At 54.3% G+C, this 21330-nt stretch overlaps 1 protein-coding gene and 1 pseudogene across 1 annotated transcript in view; one reads left to right on the forward strand and one right to left on the reverse strand.

Annotated features, from left to right (window-relative positions):
* The window catches only part of CDC42BPB (CDC42 binding protein kinase beta), a 92746-nt gene that overhangs the window by 42034 nt on the left and 29382 nt on the right, over positions 1-21330 (reverse strand). The window contains 4 exon segments of the mRNA XM_039884288.1: positions 1995-2143; positions 6292-6387; positions 10025-10108; positions 13528-13619. Of these exon segments, the coding sequence (XP_039740222.1) occupies positions 1995-2143; positions 6292-6387; positions 10025-10108; positions 13528-13619 (421 nt within the window).
* Positions 17694-17812, forward strand: LOC120619936 (uncharacterized; annotated as a pseudogene).

Consider the following 21330-nt stretch of genomic DNA (forward strand, 5'->3'; position numbering starts at 1 on the left):
CACAGTCCGATCCAGAAGACAGAGTAGAAAACCCAACGTTAAAAACCACGACGATAACTTTTACAAAAGCCGACGTAACTGAAGAACAGGCAAAGAAAACCACTGTCCCAAACTTTACCGCCCTAAAAGGAGCAGCCGTTATTTGGGGGCAGTTCTCTTGGCTCGTTCTGTGGCACAGGGACCTGGGGCGCAGTGACCTAGGAGGGACGTGTGGCCTGAGGCGAGCTGTTGCACCTCCTCAGTTTTCTCCCTGAGCAGCAGGTAACATCCAGAGCTGGTTGGTACCTGAACACTGGGCGCCATGGCTACCGTCAGGGCGGGAGTTGCCTCTGCTCAGGAGACTCTCCGGGCAGGTGGCAGAGGCTGTCCCGAGCGGGATCAGCAACCGACCGCAGGGCACGCCCCAGGGTTCATAATGGCCACAGACCTCCCAACAGCCAACACTGAAGGTGCAGGACACAGAGGCAGTGACAGCTTTGCAGTGCTAAGAGGATCGAAGGTGACTTCCAATCTAAAATCCCACACTGGGTGATCTATCAGTCACGTATGTGGGTAGAACGAAGACACCAATCTCAAAAAAATTATCTTACACATTTCTTTTTCCAGAAACTACTGGGGGATAGTTGCTACCAAATTAAAACGATAAACCAAAAAAGTGGAAGACACGTGACTCTGAAAACAAGGGATCCGGTCTCAGGGCAGTGGGAGGTACGAGAGGCATCAGGATGGCGAGGCCAGCAGGTTCAGCGAACCACCACGCAGAAGGGCGGGAGCCGGGGGCACTTGCTCCGAGCAGCGACGTGGCCCAGGGTCCTGAGGGGCAGTCGGAGCTGGAGCTTTGGCGCTGGCCCACAGTGCAGGGGTCACGAGGGGCAGCTCCATAAAAAAGCAGGCTAACGAAAGCCAGGGCGATTATTAGCCCCAGAGGAAGCGAAACTATAGAAAAGAAGAATAACTATTTACAGCACAAGCCTCAACTGAAACAGTTACATAGACAGATTACTGACAAACGCCAAACACCGATTTAACCAAAAGTTATCACTCTACTAAATGGAACAACGTGGGAGAGAGGGGTGACAGAGAGGCACTCACGTCACAACGAAACCTCCAATTTAATAGATGTGATGTAAACTTCTCTCCCCCACAGAAAAGAAAAAGCGACAGAAGGCCAGCACGTGGAAACATGAGAGTAAGTACCGGAAGAAACAGCTGAAGCAGCTGACGAGTCACCTGTGGCAAGTTACCTTGCAGGGCGGGGCTGGAGACTCATGTTTTGTCATAAGCCTGCAGAACTGTTTGACGCTCTAAAGCCATTGCTGTAAAATTGTTTTAATAAAAGTAAAACAAGTAAAAACCTCTGTAGGGCTGATGGCTGTCTTAAAGAGCAGAAGGAGATCGATGCGAATGTGCAGGCCAGGCGAGGTCAAGGCCACTGTCCGCCCAGCAAAGAGGCAGGCGCAGCGGAGGGGACAGGGCGAGCGGGAGAGGGACCTGCCTCTCACTCCTACCCGTACCAACACTCCTTAAGAGGCAGTCCACTCTTAGCCAAGCCCCTCCTGTCGCCGTGGTGTGTGCCCCTCTCCTCAACCCCATCTTCCCTGTGTGTTTTGTGGGGTGACCGAGGCCATGGGCTTTGTGAAGTTGGCAGACACAGCAAAGGGGCTGAGAAAGCGGAGACAGAGGGCGAGGACCCCACGCGAGCTCTGGGGGACATGCAGGGGAGGTGGGGAGCTACTGTCAGGCGAATGTCAAAAGACAAGGTGGCTCCACCAGCTGACAACGAGACACCGCAAGTCCCAGTGAACCTCCCAGGTGCCAGGCAGTGCCCTGGGTGAGACGCTCCACATGCCGACAGCCCCAAGCGAGGACTCGCTAAGGGCATGACATCCCTGGACGGGCCGGAACCTGGGGTCTGTGCCTCGGGGACCCTGAAGGAGCACGCCACCGTAACGCCATCGAGCTCGGTTCCCACAAGTGTGGAAGCAGGGGATTACCTGTGCACGTAATGGAGCTGATGGATGGAGTCGATGGCCAGCACCATCTCACCGATGTAGAATCTGGCCATGTCTTCTGGAAGCTTGTCTTCAAATTTACTGAGCAGGGTCAGCAAATCACCACCCACGTAGTAATCCATGACTAGGTACTACAATCAGGAAGAGAAGGGGAGAGAACACCAGGTTTGGTCACCTCGACACCCGACAACTAAAGGCCGAGCGTCCACCGCAGAGGTCCTCCGACTCTTCGAGTTTGGATGGGGGGCTGCCTCCTTCTCGTGTCGTCCAGGACTTCCCCTTGGGACACGAACCCCGATGCATCATGACGCGGCTGTAAGGTGAAGTCACGCATCTGGAGGACAAACTTCGACAAATGCTGTATTTAATCGATGGAAGATGACCGCAAGGTTCACTGCTGGAGGAGCCACCATGAAAGCTACTGGCCCAAAGCGGGAGCACGCTGAACAGTGCACCGAGTTCTGTGGGACTTTAATTCCCCAGGCCATTGTGTCACACAAAGAGGAAACTGAATCAGAAAAAGAGGTGAATTATCTACAACCACGCAAAACTTAGAGCTCTTATTAGAAAGACAGCATCACAAGCGACCTGAAAGGTAAGTACTCACAGGTTCGCCCCTACGGGAGAAGAAGAAAATCTCTTGATTAAGCAGAAATCAGAGCGACGAGAGGAAAGAAGCCCACGGCACTGGGCTGTTCTGCCCATCAGACTGAGCCAGACCTTTGCTCAGAGCTCAACCGGCCCCCGCGGCCCGAAGACTGTGATGAAAGGGGCCTAGGGCTGTGGGGACCCTGATCGGGGCACCTCACTGGTCAGAGGCCTGGCACAGGTGAGACTGTCACAGCCGGAGTCAGGGTGACCACCTCGCCTCAGCGACTGCTGGAGGGGCCTGGTCCTGGCCTCAAAGGAATCACCTGCTGTGACGCCGGTGTCTTCCGGACAGACGGATGCTCTGTTCTGAGTGGCAAACTCTCAACCACTCAGCACAGAGAGGGACGACCACTGCCTTGGGACGCTAGCTTCACTGCCCGCCCCCCCCAGGGCCTCACACCTTGACCTTCGCTGAGAATCTGGTAATAACAGCTACCACTCAGGAAGCAATGACTATGTGGGGCCCTCAGGTCTGTGACTTGTGCCCGTGCACAACTCCCCTTGGGAACCAGCAAGGTCCCACCTTGCAAGTGAGGAAACAAGGCTTGATGCCACGCCCAGTCACCAGCTACACAGTGACAGTGAGGACTGGAGTCCGTGCGGTCGGCTCCAGGTCCACAATCTCCAACACGATGCTGTGGCGTCTCCTAAAAAGAACACTGATCCACATGTGGCCAGGCTTCGCTGAGGGCGAGCGGGAGCAGGGAGCCTCGGCCTCAGGTCCCCGTTCCCACAGAGACGTCTCACCGAGCCTCTCATCCTGCCCGGAACTCGGCTTCCAGGACCCACCTTGGGGTTAGGGTTAGGGTTAGGGTTAGGCTTAGCCTTCCCCGACCTCGCACCGCACCCCAGGGGCAGCCTCGGCCAGGCCTCCCGCTGGCCTCACAGCATTGTGACCTGTTCCCCCCCATAATGGGGAGTTCCAGGGTCAGGGGCCCTGGGCTAATCGTTTCCTGTCCCCCCACACCCGGCACAACTCCTGTCACGCAGAAGACTCTCGAAGGACGTTCACTCGCCTGTTCTCTCAGTAACGAGCCTGCCAGGCCCTCTGGGCGACAGCACCTCCTCTACGGAGCGCAGCGGACACCGAGTGGAGGGACAGACCACAAGCGAGCAGGGCGACGAGCACACACTCCGTGTGACAGGTGGGGGAGGGGTGGTGTGCCGCGGGGCAGCACGTGGCCCGAAGGACAGGCCAGAGTGGCCACGCAGGCCAGGGCTCCTGCTTCAGACAAAGGGACACGCGTAAAGGGGCAGAGAGGAGCACGGCCAGAGCCGCAGGAGGACGGAAAACAGCGATGGCCGGGGCCGGCCGGGTGAGGCGGGGACGAGGTCGGACCCCGCAGGGAGTGGGGCGCTGCGGTCTGACCACCCGACAGCACCTCCCCCGCCCCGATCACCCTGGGAAGGCGCCGGACTGGAGGGGGCCGGGGCCGTGCAGTGGTCCGGGCAGGAGGTGAGGGTGACAGGCCCCGGGGAGCGGGGAACAGAATGAAGCCAGTAGGCAGGGACGGGAGACACTCGAAGAGACCGCGGCGCCGATGGCCACACGGGGCCGAGGCGGCAGAGGAGGAGCCGCGTCCTCGGCCTTAGGGACAGCAGCGGGAGGGAGCCGGGCCTCAGCGCTCTGTACGTCACCCTTGGGTCCAGAAAGAAACCCCAGAACCGGAACTGTATTCCGGCCGCGCCAACCGCGGCTCCCGGAGGACTGAGGAGCAGGTGCTGAGGGCCACCCCTCACGTGTGAGACGCCTGGAGTCACTAAGGCGACACCACGTGCTCACCGGCAGGGTGGGTTCCCTCTTCCTGAAACGCCACGACAAAGGCGCCCAGGTGGCCCCTGCCCCGCGCACGCAGGCTGCATGCTGTCTGCTTCCGCCCCGGGCCCTCAGGCCACCTTACGAGCAGGCGGTGCCCAGCACTGTCCCAGAGAGGTGGGGACTTGCCCAAGCACATGCTAGTGGGCAGCAGAGGGGGTGCCCAGCCTGGTCCACCCCAGTGACCCCAGTCACGGCTTCACGCACACCAGGGCGTGCCAGAACCCCTGCCCCCTGCCCCCTGCCCCGCTTCTTAGTCTTCACTGTGCCTCTAACTGGGCAGCTCCCAAAGCTCCGGACGGGGGCTTCTTGGCTGGAGCTGCTCACTGACCGTCCCACTTAGAGTGAGCTGCTCGCACCCGGCGTCCCTGACAGCAGCTCGTGTGATTTTAGGAAAAACGGCACAGACCCAACTGTGCAGGTCCGCGCTGCCCGGCTCTCCTGAGGGACCTCGTGCAGTTGTCATCCGAACAGGAAAAGGAGCCAGGCTCCTCGGAGCGGCAGCACGATCCGGGAAGCAAGGGGCTGACGTGGAGATGGCCTCGGAGTATGAGGCCTGTGCCGTCTGCCAGGGCAAGGGCCCCTGGCACCGCTCCCGCCAGGCGGGCCCGCGGCACGATCTGTGTCCCTGTGGTAACCCTGGGCAGCTGATTCTACCTTTCCTTGCCCCAGACACCCCTCTTATAAAATAATGAAAATCGTGAGTGCCTAACTCAAGGGGTCACTGGAGAGTGTGAGTGAGAAAACCCCGGACCAGCTGCCCCTTCTGTCAAAGCAACTGTGAATGTTTGCAATTCTAAATGAAGAGTAAAACAAACCAATTTACCTAATCGCAGATGTCTGAATCGAAGGGATTTCTCTGAGGTTTCAAAGAGGTTATTTTAAGATGAATGAGAGAGAGTCTACATTCCACCGCTGCTGTGAGCAAACGGAGCACGTTACTGACAACGAACTCACAAGTCAGCTGCGGTACAGCTTAGGTCTCCGCCCTGAGGCTGCGGTGACCCCGCAAAGGCCCTCGCGGCCACTGCCGGCCACGCGCTGGCCAGAGGAGGGAAGCTGAAGCTCTCGTCCTCAGACCAGGCTCTCCAAGGTCTAGGGGGTTCCATCCGCCCACGGCTGCGCGGTGTGGACTTTTTAGGTGTGGGCAAACCTGGAACGTCATTTTCGGAATTAAAAGTGCTAACGAAGCAGTTGTGACTCGGTGCCTGAGCCCAAGGTCCAGTTTCCCTCCCTTCTGAACTGACTGTGCCGTGCCTGCTTTATTAAACCTCCATGCGCAACTCCGTGCACACGCGTGTCACAGCTGATTAGTTAACACTGGAAGCGAGCCCCAGCTCGAGTCAGAAGAATCAACAGATGACAAGAACATGGAAACCAAGGGTCACCCAGACACTGTGTCCAGAGGGCTCCTGGAGGCCAGCTCCCCGCCCGGGGAGGACTGCAGACCAGCACAGGGAGGCGGAAACAGCCACTCGCTGGAGAGGGCTGACACGTTTTAAACCCACAGCAGTTTCTCATTCTGACGTGGAATTCAAAGTGGAAAACATCTTAAAGCCCCGGTTTACTCAAAGGTAACCAACCACGTGAACGGATAATCACGTTATCTAGTGATTAGAGAAAAACAAGCACGTGACATCCCAAATCCACCTGATGATTACACTAAAACGAACCCCTCAGTTTCGTCTAGTCAGATATATGTTTAAACTACGTCCGCTGCCAACGGTCTTCTCGCTTTTTTAAACGGCAGAACCAGGGGCCTTCAGGAAGTGCCGCCTGACAGGCGGTAAAGCGCTCGGTGGCCACACGTACCAGGTAGCTCTCGTCTTGGAAGGCGTAGTGCAGCGCGGTGATCCACCGGCAGTCGCCGTTCACCAGCACGTCGCGCTCCTCCCGGAAACAAGCCGTCTGTGGAGAGCCAGGGGAGAGTCGGTGTGTTTCCACGTGGACAAGCAGCCTGCACAGCACAGTTCTGAACAGAGGGGTCCCTGCGGTGACAGGGGCTCTGCAGACAGTGCCCCCTGCCTCCCAGGCTGCAGGGAGCCTGGCCTCCCTCACTCGCCTGGAGCCGGGTGCCCCATCATGCCCCGGGCGGGCCCCACCTGCCCCTCGGTGTTCATCGGCTGAAAGGCTGAGCGCATCTCTGCTCCTCCTGCTCCCGCACCCCGCCCCCATGCTGAGGGCTGCTGGGAACGCACGTCCAGGTGGCCTGGCGCCTACCCCTTGCGCACATGCCATTTCTATGACCAGCATAAGCGATTCGACCTGACTTCCCAGCTGAGCCCCCCACCCCCCGGCATCGCTGCCCGCCAGGTCAACCTCCTCAAGGCAGCTGCCCCACGTGCCTGCCCTTCTCTGTCGCAGACCCACAGTCTAGCAGCCACCTGGCTGGCAGGATGGGGCACACATCTGCTTACTCATCTGAGGCGGTTAATTTTAAGAAGTATAATTTACCTGCAGTATACTGATGCACAGGATCGTAACAGGATTCTACTATGAAAACCCACAGCCTACAGCATATCGGTAAAAGACTACTTTTTAGACTCTTTTTCTTTTTTTTTAAAGAGCTTTAATACACAAGGGGCATCTCATTCAAAAGTAACCACAGGCGAAGGTGTGAGGAAAGGGAGCCCTCGTGCACTGCCGGGGGGACTGCAAACCGGTGCAGCTACAACACACAACATACAACACACAACAGTGTGGAGGTTCCTCGGACAACTGCAAACGGAGCGGCCAAGCCGCCCAGCAACCCCACTTCTCAGTGTTTATCCAGAGAAAACAAAACACTAATTCAAACAGATCTCTGCACTGCAGCATTATTTACAACAGCTAAGATATGGAAGCAGCCCGTTCACCGAGAGACGATTGGATAAAGAAGATGTGGCACATATATATGATGAAATATTACTCAGCCATAAAAAAGAAAGAAATCTTGGCCATTTGTGACAACACAGATGGACCTAGAGGGCATTATGTTAAGGGAAGTCAGTCAGACAGACAAAGAGAAATACCACATGAGTTTACTTACATGTAGAATCTAAAAAACAAAACAAATCAACAAAGGAAACAGAAACAGACCCGCAGAGAACGAGATGACAGCCGCTGAAGCGGAAGGGGGCGAGAAGAGCAAGCAGAGAGAGATGGGGTGCCCAGTGAGCGGGGGCGCCGGAAGGGAGCGACGAGCACTCACAAGTTCTTTTTAATTAAAAAAGAAAAGTGACCAGGTCTTTGGCATAATTATAATGTTGAACCCGTAACTTGAAGCTTTTCACTCCCCATATATGAAACTTGTAGAAATATAGCGCCCGACACAGGGCCTGCAGTGCGAAGCATGAGTTACCTGCTTTCTCAGAGTCTCACACTGGCCTTCGGAACTTTTCCAGAAGTTTTACTACTCTAAACATTTTAGAACAATTTTTTCTTCGAGAGAAATGACTGGGGTAGCTGTGTCCTGGTTCCAGTAACGAGAAGCAGACAGAGGACTCACATGGCCCACACCCAGCTCACGACGTGCGGGTGCTCAGGGATCACCACGCGCCCTCGCCAGCGGCCACCCAGACCTGGGGCCTGGTGAGGGGACATTGAAAGAGGCCAGCCCGGGACCTCCAGCCCCCGGGACACTCAGCGTGAAAGCCATTCTTAAACTGGGGGCGGCCAGCATGGGGACCCACGGACAGGAAACAGATTACTCAGCGGCTCTGTTTTAAGAGCATAGAAGTTTTCACGACTTTTTTTTTTTTAATAACCAAAAGGGCTGAACCAAAATCCCAGCCTCGTCTCCAGCTACAAACTCGCGCGGCTTTGCAGCTTTTCTCCCGCCACCTCCTGCTGGCCTCACGCTTTCAAAGACGGTTTAGAAGTCAGTATGATACAACTTAATGTTTAACATAAGCCTACTAAATACGAAGAAAATGATAAAGTACTTTAACCAGCACTATATATCAATCTACATATTATGCTCGTACACACATCACACATCTTGGCAAAACCCATTAGATATATTCTAGGACAATCACCATGGTTTGCCGACATTCTTGGACTATTTTGAGTATGCCAATTAATAAGTTTTATGTCAGAGGACTTAAACGAGCAATATTTACTATTAGAATGTACTCATTCAGTATGACATTTGGGGAAACACTAACTAGCATGATAAGGAGAGACCACATCCCCCTAACCTTAGGGCTTGTGTAAGTTTTACACACACACACACACACACACACACACACACACCGGCTCTGGAGGTCAGCTAACAAGTCACATTAAATGCGGCTCGGCCGTCTTCTTTCATAAATCAGTCGCTCCAGCAGACCACCGACTGAATGGGGTTTGCTACCGCTGCCTCTTTCCCCAGAACTTTCATGGAGCAGAAGCTGCTACTTTTCCCCACGGCAGAACTGCATTCTCCACAGATTTTCCTGTATTTGCCAGAGTGCCAGCGGTGACATGAGGCCAACTGATGCAAAGGTGGGAGTGAAGGTGGAGGGGAGAGGCCCGCAGGGCGAGGACGCGACTGGGGTGCAGCTCCAAGGCTGCGCGAGGCCGGTGGCCGAGGCAGACTCACGCAACGTCTCAGGCCAGGCGGCTGCCAAACGGTCGCTGTGTAGTCGACCGCCGTGCATTTACTGAGCAGTAAGTGGGCGTGAGCACTTAGCAAACGGAGTGGCGGGGAGGTTCAGACAGGACGGGGGTGAGGTGCCAGCGGGAGGCCGGAGAAGCCACCCGCCAAGTTGGCAAAACCCGAAGCTCAGGAGTTCGGTGCGACCCAAAGCAATAGTTTGTACTGTGATCTGCCCAAGGTGGCAGCTCCCATCAGAGGATAAGACTTGCAGAACAAAAGAGGGAAGGGCCCCCTAAAATAACAAGGGGGGTTTAGAGCGCCAGGATGAAAGAGGCTAGACAGCAAAGAAGGGATTCCCAAAAGGAGGCGGCGGCCAAGCCCAGGGGACAGCCCGCCAAGCCCAGGGGACAGCCCGCCAAGCCCAGGGGACAGCCCGCCAAGCCCAGGGGACGGCCCGCCAAGCAAAGGGCCGGCTCAGAACTGTGGGGTGAAGGGCGAGAATGAGCGAGCCGCCCTGCCACCGACGGCGGCCTGAGCGCGGACGGGTGCTAAGTGCGCACTGGCCGGGGGGCGTCAAACACGAGGACAAAGGTGAGTAATGGGGAGCATCAGAAAGAGCGAAGCCAGGAGGTTCAGTGGCCAGGCGGCCTTGGAAGGCAGGCTCCTGGCCCGACACAGTGGAGGGACACGGGGTGGGGGTGCAGACAGGAGCTGCGGCATGGGGGGTGAGCCTGAGGGCACCCAGAGGACGCCTCGCCTATGCCAAGGGCTGAGGCGGGGCTGGGGAGCTGGGGCCAGGCACAGCTGTCGCAGGCTGGACGCAGAAGGAAGACGATGAGGACCAAAGCTGCCAGGCAGCAGCCACCCACCTGTACTTGCCCGAGCGGGACTCACACACCTGCGAGGGCCCGTTCTGCCGCGGCCGCGGCCTCGCTCTCCTCCCGCACGGACCCGTCTACGGATTTACTCACACGCCACACTCACCTCCGCTCTTTTCAACATTTCCCACTTGTTGAGGATTTTCATGGCATAAATCCGTTCAGTGTTCTTCATTTTGACAACAGCAACCTGCAATACAAATGGGAGTCGCACAAAAATTTAGTTCACAGAACAAGATGAAAGCGCACTGTCCTGTAACTACAGCGAAATCTTGAGTGGAAAGCCTAGAAGATGAGCTGTGAAGACAAGATTTCCACGTGAATAACCATCTGCCATCCTGAGCATCGAAACTTGATTTCAGCCACAGTGCAACTTGAATGATCGCGCCTGCTCAGTTCAAAAAGCTCCAGGGCTGAGCACGGGGTGCAGAGGGGTTCACTGCCCTCTACCTTGGGGTGTGTCTGGAGAGTTTCATAATAACACTCAAAACTCCTCAGTGGCCCCACGCTCCCTCCTCACGCTCGTTGCTACTCGCCCACTGACGCGCAGATGTCTGCCTCTCGCGGCCCACTTAACGTGCTCAGAAGGGCAAGAGACACACAGCACCCAGCATGCTGGCTTCAGAGTGCAACTCACGCGCCGCCTCTTCCAGGAAGTCCTCTTGGATTCTGGTCGCCGCCAAATCTTCAGTGAGTTTTTTCCCTCGCTACCAACATTGGATGTGCTGTTTGCACCATCAAATGGCACTTTCCGCCCTATGTAAGCCAGTCATTCATTGGCCTAAATCTCCGTCACAAAACCGTATCTATGTCCCTGCTTCCTAAACAACGTACATCCCACGGTAACATCGTCACTGAGCCCTTTCCACGCGCCAGGAACCGCACCAAGCAAGCCACCCGCGTGCGGTCAGCTAATGTGCGCAGTGCTGTCTTTAACGTCCACATGTCACAGCTGTGGGATCTGAAGGAGGCTCGGAAGGGTGCAGTAACGCACCCAACAAGGGGCGGTCTCACCTCAGGTGACTCCTTTTGAAGACCACACTACGATGACGGTCATGATTAAATATAATCTCCTCTGGGCCTGAAGATGGTGTCCACGGTGAACACGCCCTGATGTGACCCCCTGGCTTGTCATTAGGGAAGAATAATCTGCTTAGAACCACGTGTGAAGAGGACTTCTGGTCCCAACACTGAGGCGTGTCCTCATTTCTCTGATCTGCTTGGTGCCATCAGAGACAAAGCTGACACTGGACACACTGCAGGTGCATGACTAGACGGTGGGGGGCGGGCAGCAACATTGGCTGCAGAATCCAAGGCTCTAGCTATGGCAGGGGAGGACCGGCGAGCACGTGGGGACCCCAGACTGGACGCAGAATGGCCGGGTGGCCGGAGAACTTGGGTGAGGAGGGCTGGCGTGCAGAGCCCAGGCCACAAGGCCAGGCAGGGATGGTGCTGCTGGGGGCGGCAGGGGGACGGAAGCTGGTAAAGCCTGGGAGGAAGCGGGTGCAGAGAGGGCTTTTGCACAGGACCGGGCGAGCACGTGCTTCTCCCAGCTCGGGAGGAACATGGAAAATAATCACCGCTATCTATCTGCCCTGAAACTGAGAAAACCGAGCTCTGCATTATGTTCTTTGGCAAAGAAAAGCACTAAAAATAACTGTAAACGATTCTGGCACCATGTTCTCTCCAGTCTCTTCACTTTTCCTCCTAAAGGTGGCTGCTCTCGACCCTAGTCCCTTCCTGACCCTCCAGGGCACTCTGTTGCGGACGGACGTTGTCACTGCGGAGCTCAGTAGGGGCCCAGGCCTTGACCACCGCTCTGACCCAGGGCCTGAGGGCACAGCTCCTGGCACAGGGAAGGCGGTCAGCAAAAGAACATACTGAATCGAATCACATTTGATTTCAACACGCTTTCTCCTTCTCACTAAACAACAAAAACCATACCTTACAAAACCTGCCTACAGCTCAGAGATGTTACTTCTATGCAGAACTCAATTTTCTCCGTGGTTTCTTTAAACTAAGTTCCCTTCTGGTGGCAATCAGGAAAGGCGGTGCCTGGGGACAGGCGGGGCTTACGGGACAGGGTGGGGGTCTGAAGAGCAAGAGGGAACTTGCTAGGGGATAGAAACGTTCTATATTAACTGGGGCGCTCGTTACACAGGCGTAGACATCCGCCTTAACTCAAGCCGTACACTTAGATCTGCGCATTTTACATGAACTTATACCTCACTGAAAAACAAAGAACACCCCCCAGTCCCATCCCAGCCCATAATAAGTTGAATTTGGCTGAGGCGTCCTGGGTCCAGGGAAGTTCTGAGGTTAGCCTGGGTGGGCCTGGGAGGAGCCGCCACCCCAGAGGACAAGAAGGCCCCCCGGCAGTCCCCCAGGGGTGCTGTTCTCCCTCCCCCTGCCCCTGGGTGAGACTTACTCTTAGGGCCGGACATGGGGACAGGAAGACAGGTTTGGGGTGGGGAAGAGCAAGGCATGAGGACAAGCGGTGGGGGCCTGTGGGCAGCGTCTGCCAGGGGCCAGGGCAGCGCCCGAGGACGGAGGGGCACAGCACACGCCTGCCCCCAGGCCTCGGGCGGGCAGAGCTCTCTCACTTCAGTTTCTTAAGCATCTCTGTAGGAGGAGGGTGCCTCCCAGTGCCTACTGCAGAAGAACCCACGAGATGTCTTCTAAGACACTTTACAGGTCTTGTGTCAACTCAGCAGTCACATGATACCTCAGGGCCGAGGAGCCATCCCGTGAGCCCGCCGTCTGCCGTCTCTCACGTGTGCACAGTGTCAAACGCACACCCTGCACAACAAACGCCCCTTGCGGTGTGCAGCACTGTCCAGTCATGTCCAGCAGGTTCTATCAGGGAGGCACACATGTGGCTGTGACATGGCACAGTGTTCTGCTGTTGGGTTTTTCCCTCAGTAACCAATGTGCACAGGTCCCGGCCTGGGAGAGCTGAGGGAAAACCTAAGTGCAGGACTTGACACGCTTGACGTTTAAGAGGCAAAGCTCGTGAGGTGACTGACCGGACGCAACACGCGGTTCCGCCCTCTGCCAGGGAGGCTGCTAGACACACGGCCTGGGAGGAGCGCGCCATCTGCAGACCCCACAGCCTCCCAGTCACAACTGTCCGGCCCAGGGCAGGAAGCTCAACACGCCCAGCCCTGGAGGCAGCACCGCCCCGGCGAGGGGCCTGGGGTCCTGGGGGGCCTGGGGAGCCTGCCGTACGACCCACTCTCTTCCCTGATGCCAGGCGACCAGACGCGCGCCGGCACAGGGACTGATGGCGGCAGCAACGAATAATGGGAACGACAGTGACTCTGCCCTCCTCGCATTGTGAAGGAAATTTTCAATTAACAAATGGACGTTTAAAAAACTTATCTGTAAGAAATCATTTTGGTCTGAACACTATTCAGGGTAATTCACCAGTCACAGGCTTTCGTTTTTACTTTTCTCAATTCTACCTTTCGGATTTTGTCCAAGAACTCTCCAAATGCACCTCACAATTACCTCACCCCAGATTCAACGGAAGGACCGTAACACTGCTCGATGGGAGCTGCTGTGGTTTTGGCAAACGATGCGAAATGAACGAAACGAAGCCCATCTTACCTCGCCAAAAGCGCCTCTTCCGATGACTTTAATTATTTCGAAGTCTTCTCGATGAAGCTGCATTTCCTTCACCAGTTGTGTAAATGGTTTAGCTATAAATGTAAAAAAAGCAAAATTAACAATTTACTTGAGAACAATGATACTATGTAAAAATTTAACTGATTGGGGTTTTCCACTAAGTTCTATTTTTTTTTTAAGGAAAAAATGTACTTTTTAAATAAATACTTCAAAAATGTTTACTATCTGAAAAGTGTCAGGAAGTCGGTCCTTGTGCTAAATTAATACAGCTGTTCGTCTTTAGCACCTACACGTCCATACGTTATAACAAATACCATCAGGACAGAAACCCCCTGGTGAGAACTGTGAAAGCGAAGGTCGCCCTGGCCGGCAGCAGAGCCCCGGCTGCTCTGCAGCTGCTGCAGCTCACGTGAGCACCACACGCGCCAGGCTGCCAGGTGAGTGAGCGCTGCACGCACCTGTCGGCTCGGCCGGAGCCACGGGACGGCTCGGGGAACACGACAGTCTCTGAGACACGGACAGTCTGGAAAGCACAGGTGATGATGCCCCGGACAACCAGAACCATCCTTGACGGTCTCAAACGCGGAGCCTCCGACAGTCACCCCAGCCAGGGACCGGCACGCTCACCTGTTCCACACGTCCACTCTGAGAGTAATTCAATTATTAGCCACATTTCGGGGAGGACAAAACTGAGCCAGGTGTCTACGGAGAGTATGCTGGGCTGAACAGTGTCGCCCCCAAATCATGCCCACCCAGAAGCCCTGGATGTGACCATACTTGGAAGTGGGGTCAGGATGAGGACACAAGCAGGACGGGGAGGAATGGCTGGTGGTCTTGCAAAGGGGGAATCTGGACGCAGAGCAGGGAAGCCACGTGAAGTCGGAGGCACAGGTTGGAATGGTTCAGTTAAAAGCCGAGGATTACTGCGGACAGAAATCTGCCACCCCCAAATATGCCTTTTGGGGTATTGATTTTAAGCTGGTCATTCAGAAACACGAGACTCAGAAAGAACCTTTGACCCTCCCGTTACCCGCCTGAAGAAATTCAGACAGAAACACCTAAAGGAAGGGAGCATCACATCGGTGTCATGAGCATCTGAACGTAGCAGGCAGGGAGACGCCCGCAAAGCCTACTTGTCGAACTTCCCTCTGTGTCCCAGTTTCCAGGTGGCTCAGCAAGAACCTGCTGAACACTTGTTGGCTCCTTCTCCTCTACCTGTAAATCACCTGCTTGCCCGCTGAAATCCCAGGCTCCTGCCCCCTGTCCTTAGTCCCAAGGGCACACACACAGACCCCAACTGCCCAGCGCGTCTTCGGGCCTCACAGTCCTACGGGCCCCCCGCATGCACACCCGTGATAACATCTGGATAATTTCTTCTGTTACTGTCTCACGTTAATCTGATTGGCACAATCAGCGTAACTGGAAGGTGGGAGGAAGTTCATCTTTTGTGCCCCCACACTGCCACCACCAGAAGCTGGAAGGCAGGTAAGGTTCTCCCCTAGAGCCTTCAGAGGGAGTGTGGCCGGCTGACACCTTGACTTTTTGGACTTCTGGCCTCCAGGATTGTGAGAGAGAAAAACAATCTCTGTTATTCTAAGGCCCCCAGTTTGCTCTGATTTGTTACCGGGGCCCCAGGAGACTGCTCCAGAGAAGTTTGCATGATTTCCTCCCAGGAGCAGAGGGAGTGGCAGAGCCACCACCAGAAGCCACGAGCCAGGGCACCGGATGCCCGGTGCCCGCCAACCGCAAATCACCACCGCCACCACCACCGCCACCGCCACCGCAGCAAACACCCGTCAGCACGGAGAGCAGAAAACCACACACAGCGCTTGCGTCACTTTTTTAAAGTCCAGGGTAAATAAAATCCTTGAGCTGCAACTTAAAGACCGTCAATGGTTCATCTTTATTTCTTTCGAATATCACCAAAAATAACCATTCCCAAAATTCCTAATGGCAATGCGTGTTCTAACAGTCACCAAAGACCACAACCTCTCTTGGTGTTTTGGGGGGAACCAAATAGTCCCTTTCATTTTACCGTGAAGAAAAACAAACCCAACGAATCTGATTAGTTCTACTTTCCCACGAGAGAGCATCTGGAAAGGAGGTAACGCCCACCAGTCACGGATGCGCTATCACTGTGGGAACACTCTCTGGCAGTGGTTCAACTCACCGTTCTGGACACTTCTAGAAAACCCCAAAGGCTCAAAAAGCGTGCGAGCCAGTTTGACATGTGCAAAGCAAGCAGCGATATTCACGAATCAGAGGAAAGGCCACCCGTGACTGCGCCCCGGATCCCGTCGGCTCGGCCGCGTTCCCGCTGTGCCCGTGCTCACGGGCGACGTGCACGCATCTTCTGTTCCATTTGCATGTTTCGATACCACTCAATGATCATTTTAACAGATGCATAATATTTCACTAAGTCAACACGCCGACAATTTGAATCACGTATCTACTGAACACACAGGTTAAACATATAATTTTTTAAATTATTTTCTTACGGTGCATCATAAATTTGCAACGAACATTTTCAGGCACACGGCTTTTTTCCTATTTTACCATACTCTTTAGGATGAAATTCTAGGACTCTCTAAAGGGCATTAACATTTTTTATGGCTCCTAACCTGCCTTCCGAACTCCATCTCCTGAGTCAGACTGGTTCCGCCTCCACCCCGCCCCAATGCCACCCAGGGATGTCTCACCTTCCTTTCAGACAGACAGATGGCTCTCCGATGCCCTGGAGGCTAATGACCCCCTCCCCACAGCCAGCTGTGCATCCTGCGACAGTAGCTGTCCACGACATCTGCTCACTGATCCTGTCTTCGTCTTTTTAAACAGCTGTAGAAGTGCTCTATTTCGGCTCCCTCAGACCTACAGGCTGTAAACACCATTCCTTCATTCTGTTCCTTCATCGCAATTATGCTATATTTATTTTACGGAAATAATGACTTTTCATAGAAGTATAATTTTTAATAAAACTGAATTCATGTTTCCTTTGTCATTCTGTTATTAAGGCTTAGAAAGCTATCAACTCTTTAAAGATCTGACATTCGACTGTATTTTTCGCTAAATGGCTTTTTGACCCATCATTCATCTGTTGCTTAGAGTACTTTGCGGCATGTTGTTCATTTCTAGTTTCAACCACCCACACCTAGCTCAGTGGTCCAATGATACGTTACCAGTTCTGCTGACTCCTCCCCTGCTTGGCAGGAGGTGGCCACGCCACTGTGGGGCCCAGGAGAAGCCCTGGCTGGCATTCAGGAGCTTCAAGTCCTAACGGCACCACTTGGTGGCCGTGCCACCTTGAAAAGTTACTTGATCCTCTGTGACTGAATTTTTTCATCCGTAACATGGGAGAAAGGTGTCCTGACCTCGGACACCCGTGAACAGTGAGACTCGGGGCGGAGACGATGGAAGAGCCTTGGGCCAAGGCTGCAACCTGCACACGGGTCTCTCCACCTCCCACGCCCTAAAGCTGCCATATTCCTCACCCGGTTTTCCTCCCACTCTTGATAGAATGTACTTTGTTACTTACGCGTTTTACACAGTTCTGTGAACACGTCTCTGAAATGGACGGACACAGATTCCTCAGGGCCAGTCCGATAAACAGGGGAAGAACCGCAGGAACGGACCGGAGACGAAAGCTTGAGGACAGGGCACTAAAAGAAGCGAGCGACAGAAAACTAACTCGACGAACGAAAGTGACTTCTCATGACAGAGGGCACTGAAAGGGATCCAGAAGGCAAAGTCTAAGGAAAAGATTACTGTCTAAAAAATGCTAAATATATTCAAACAGTTCTAAGGACACAGTAAAAAACTGGACTGGGGGGTAAAAATGATCAAGACTGCACTTGCTAATAAGACCAGAACAGAAGATCCAGCCACAGCAGCGGCCGCCTGCTAACCACACGGGTGCGGAGAGGCCACGAAATCACTCTGACAGGATGGGACCAAGACAGAGGGACAGGACTTGAAACAGGTAAAAAGGAAAAAGGGATGTTTCAAATAGGGCACCGACCAATGTCAGCACAGACGGAGGTGACTCTGCCATCCGGACGGGGTCAGGTCAAGAGACAGAGACCACATGGGCTATTTGACCAACAAAACTAACACAAAGAACTGGGTAACTGGAAAAAAAAAGAAAAAGAAAAGTCCACGGCCACGTCACCCCGAACGCGCCCGGTCCCGTCTGGTCCCGGAAGCTAAGCACGGTCGGGCCTGGTCAATACCTGGACGGGAGACCACCTGGGATGACCAGGCGCTGTAGGCGTAAAAACAATAAAATAAAAGAAACGGCCAACACTAAGTTATCATGGAGATGGCAGATACGGGAAGCCACGGAATCAGGATGAACCAAAGGAAGAGGCTGGGGTCTTTGAAACCGGGGCAAAGGGCTCTATGCAGCTGAAATTCCCACCTCGGAAGGTGGGGTGCTTCTGGTACTGGGGTTTCTTAGCTCAAGCTGTACCTCATGGGCTGGGACCCAGGGAGCGGAGGAGCGGGTGCTGATGCTGGCGATGCCGCAGGCGTGGGAAACGCCCCACTGGGACCAGCTGCCTACTGCTAGGAGGAAGCGGGGTTGCTAGGTGTCACCCAAAGGAAGAGGAAGCAGGCAGGAAGTCCCTCCCCCCGGCCCCTCCAGTCTCCCTTCAACACCCCCTTAGGCAGGGCCCAACAGGGAGCAGGGTTCAGAGCCCAAACAGGGTGATGCTGGGGTGAGGACATGGTTAAGAGTGGAGATGGGAGACTTGTCACATACGGGAGGATGAATTAAACAGGTAAATAGATTCAGGATACTGGGGGCCAGGCTCCTTGCTGTCGGAGAAGGTTACGAATAAGGGAGAAGAGTAATCCCCATAGCGCTGGATTAGAGTTGGTGGCATCAGTGTGAGCTCATTCAGTATCTGTGGCTAGAGAAAAAAAGACACAAATGGTGGGTCCCTACGTAGAGCCCGAGCTCCACCTACTGAGAGAGCTGGGAGGCAGCAACACCCCGACGACGACGACAAGCACATGTAGTGTCAGGTCCTGGTTCAGAATACCACTCTCTCTCCAGCAAAGGAACCAGGACGCCTTCCCAGCGGGATCAGCAAAGTGCAAGGTGGACCACCTTGCTGTGCCAGAGAGAGAGAACGCTTTCACAGAAAGAAGGCGAATCAAATAAATACCGATAGTCACAGATTATGACCTATTAACGATATAGGACACCAGGAATCCAGTGATGTGAATAAATTAATAAATTTCTTAAAACCCTGATAAGAAATGGTATACAGTTTCAAAGTACATCCAAACAAAACACCTACAGATCATACAGGGAAACAAGTGACTTTACAGTGAAGTCTGGCAGACACTACCTAAAATCAGGTGATCAGAGCGAACCTCATTAGTTATGTGACAAAGTGAAATTGTGCGTCACCTAATAGGACACAATGATTTTCCTGCCAAAGTTACATAACTTGAATTTAATCATGAGGAAACAGGAAATAAATCTAAATTGAAGGAACATTCTACAAAACAACTGGCTTGCAATGTTCAAGTTTCAAGGTCAAAGACAGACTAAGGAACTGTTCACACAGACAGGGACTAAAAAGACAGGAGGACAAAATGTGTGTGGCTGTGCGCCAGACCCTTCTGCTCCAGAGGAGGGTGTCAGAGCACTGGCGACGCTTCACTAGAGCTTGAGAATCAGAAGGCAGCCACGGGTCAGTGTTAAGTTCCTGGTCCTGGTCTGCAGGAAATGTGACAGTCCTCAGGGTGACAGAGATGGGGTAAGCAACCCGCTCCGCAATCCTTGGGAGACTTCTTGCTATTGTTATTTGCAACTTTTCTATAACTCTGTAACTGGTTCAAAAACGTTTAATGATTTTTTTAAAGATCATCCGTTGCTGATTCGAGAACAGGCTGCAGCTGGCAAGTGCAGAGGGCGCTGAGGGCAGGGAGCTGAGGCCGAAGGCGATGGCCATTCCGGGGCCTGGAGATGAGGCCGAAGGGGCTGCGCTGGGTCAGGCTCAGGGGGTGGAGTCGCCTGGGAGGTGGGGTGCAACAAGGGTAAGAGTCGGGGATCGGGGAGGTTTCTGGCCTGGGGTGTTGCTTCCGCAGGGACAGCAGTTTGGGTGGGGACAGGGTCCCGATGGAGGAACAGAAACAAAATACTTCACAGTTACAGCTACAGAGCTTAAGAGATGGAGACACCAGACTGACTTTTCTTAGAAAATCCTACTGCAGTTTCAGCTTTTCAAAAAGAATCGCTCCCAAACCCCCAGCTGACGAGGACGGGGAGGGGACGAAGGGCATCACCATTTTTAAGCCACTTTCAGCCTACTAATGGCCCTTTACCTGCTTAATCCAGAGCCTGGGGTGCTCTTCAGAACACATAGGGGAACAGGCAGAACTTGATGAATTCCACCCACTGGGGTGCAACATGGCTTGTCACACACACTCTTAAAACATCCAGGACGCAAAACAAACCATGACAACCAAAACGACACTGGGGTACATTTTAAATACTATTTATACTAAGATTCTCCTAGAAGACAGACATTATCAAAAGCTTGGAGAAAACGGGTCAGCTTCAACGCCTGAAAGAATGTTTGATTCTCATGGTGATAATAACCTTGTAGGTTCCCAAGTAAAACCAAATATACTAGTCTCAATCATAGAAAGCAATTCCATCGACAAACACTAAAAGCTGCCGGCTCAGGAGGCCCGGCCACGAAGGGGCCCAGCTGCCCCGCGGCCCTGCTGCCCCGCTGCCCCTGGAGGCTCTGAGTCCCAACACCTTCAGGGCTTGACCTCACTGGGTCCTGCACCCCGGCACCTTTACCTGCAGCCGCAGCATCAAGGCACCACCTTGGCCAGCCCCTCGGTCAGTCACAGAGCCAGCTCCTGCTGCGGCTCCAATGCAGACGTCAACGCCCGGCCTGCCCAGCCCACCGCACTCCTGGCCGGCTGTCCACAGACGGTGTGCAGACGGCCCCTGCTCACAGCGCGGGCTGCCCATCCCTACCTCGCCTTCTTCACCCCACACCCCCTCGTTCATGCCACACCTGGGGACTTGCACCTGTTCCGCCCTCGGCCCCCACTTTCCTAAGCAGAGCCCAAGGCCTAGGACGACCTCTAAGCCTCCGGCCGCCCCCATCCGTGGGGTCCCTGACTCCAGCTGGCTGAGTGGTCAGGAGCCTGCCAGCCCTTAGGGAATGCGGGCCCTCCACCCACACCGCTGCTCCCCAGCCCAGCACGAGGACCGACACAGAAAACACAGCTGGCTGACAACCACGCCCCAGGCCACCGGTAGGAAAGGCGACCTCTGCAGGGAAGGCTGGCAATTCTCCCCCAGGTGAGGGTGTATCAACAAGTTGGGATACTTTTCTACCAAAGACTGAATGAAGCTTTAGTCCTTAGAGAGCTAAACTCTTATTAGAAGTTTTTTTTAATCGCTTCATTCTTCCATAGTCCAAGACCGTACCCTAAAGAGCTTCCCCTGATGCCCCGAAAGGCAAGAACTCAGCCATCTACCAAAGGCCCCAACTGTGAGGAAAGGCTGGAGTCCGGGGCGCCCTTTAAACGGGAAAAGCTCTGCCAGGAAGAACTGGGCCAGAAGCGGGGTCTCTGGCTGCAAGTGACAGCAAAAGCATCACGAAATGAGAAACTGATGCCCCACGTTTGGTCTGTTTATCAAGAGAGAAAATAAAATCAGCCGACTGGAAGGAGTGGCCAGGGAGAGCCGGTCTGAGGGCAGAGGACTGTGTCACAGGGCAGCGGCCACTGGAAGGCAGCTGGGAAGTCCCG

Source organism: Pteropus medius, unplaced genomic scaffold (genome assembly GCF_902729225.1).
Source record: "Pteropus medius unplaced genomic scaffold, Ma_sr-lr_union100, whole genome shotgun sequence".
Lineage (NCBI taxonomy): Eukaryota > Metazoa > Chordata > Mammalia > Chiroptera > Pteropodidae > Pteropus > Pteropus medius.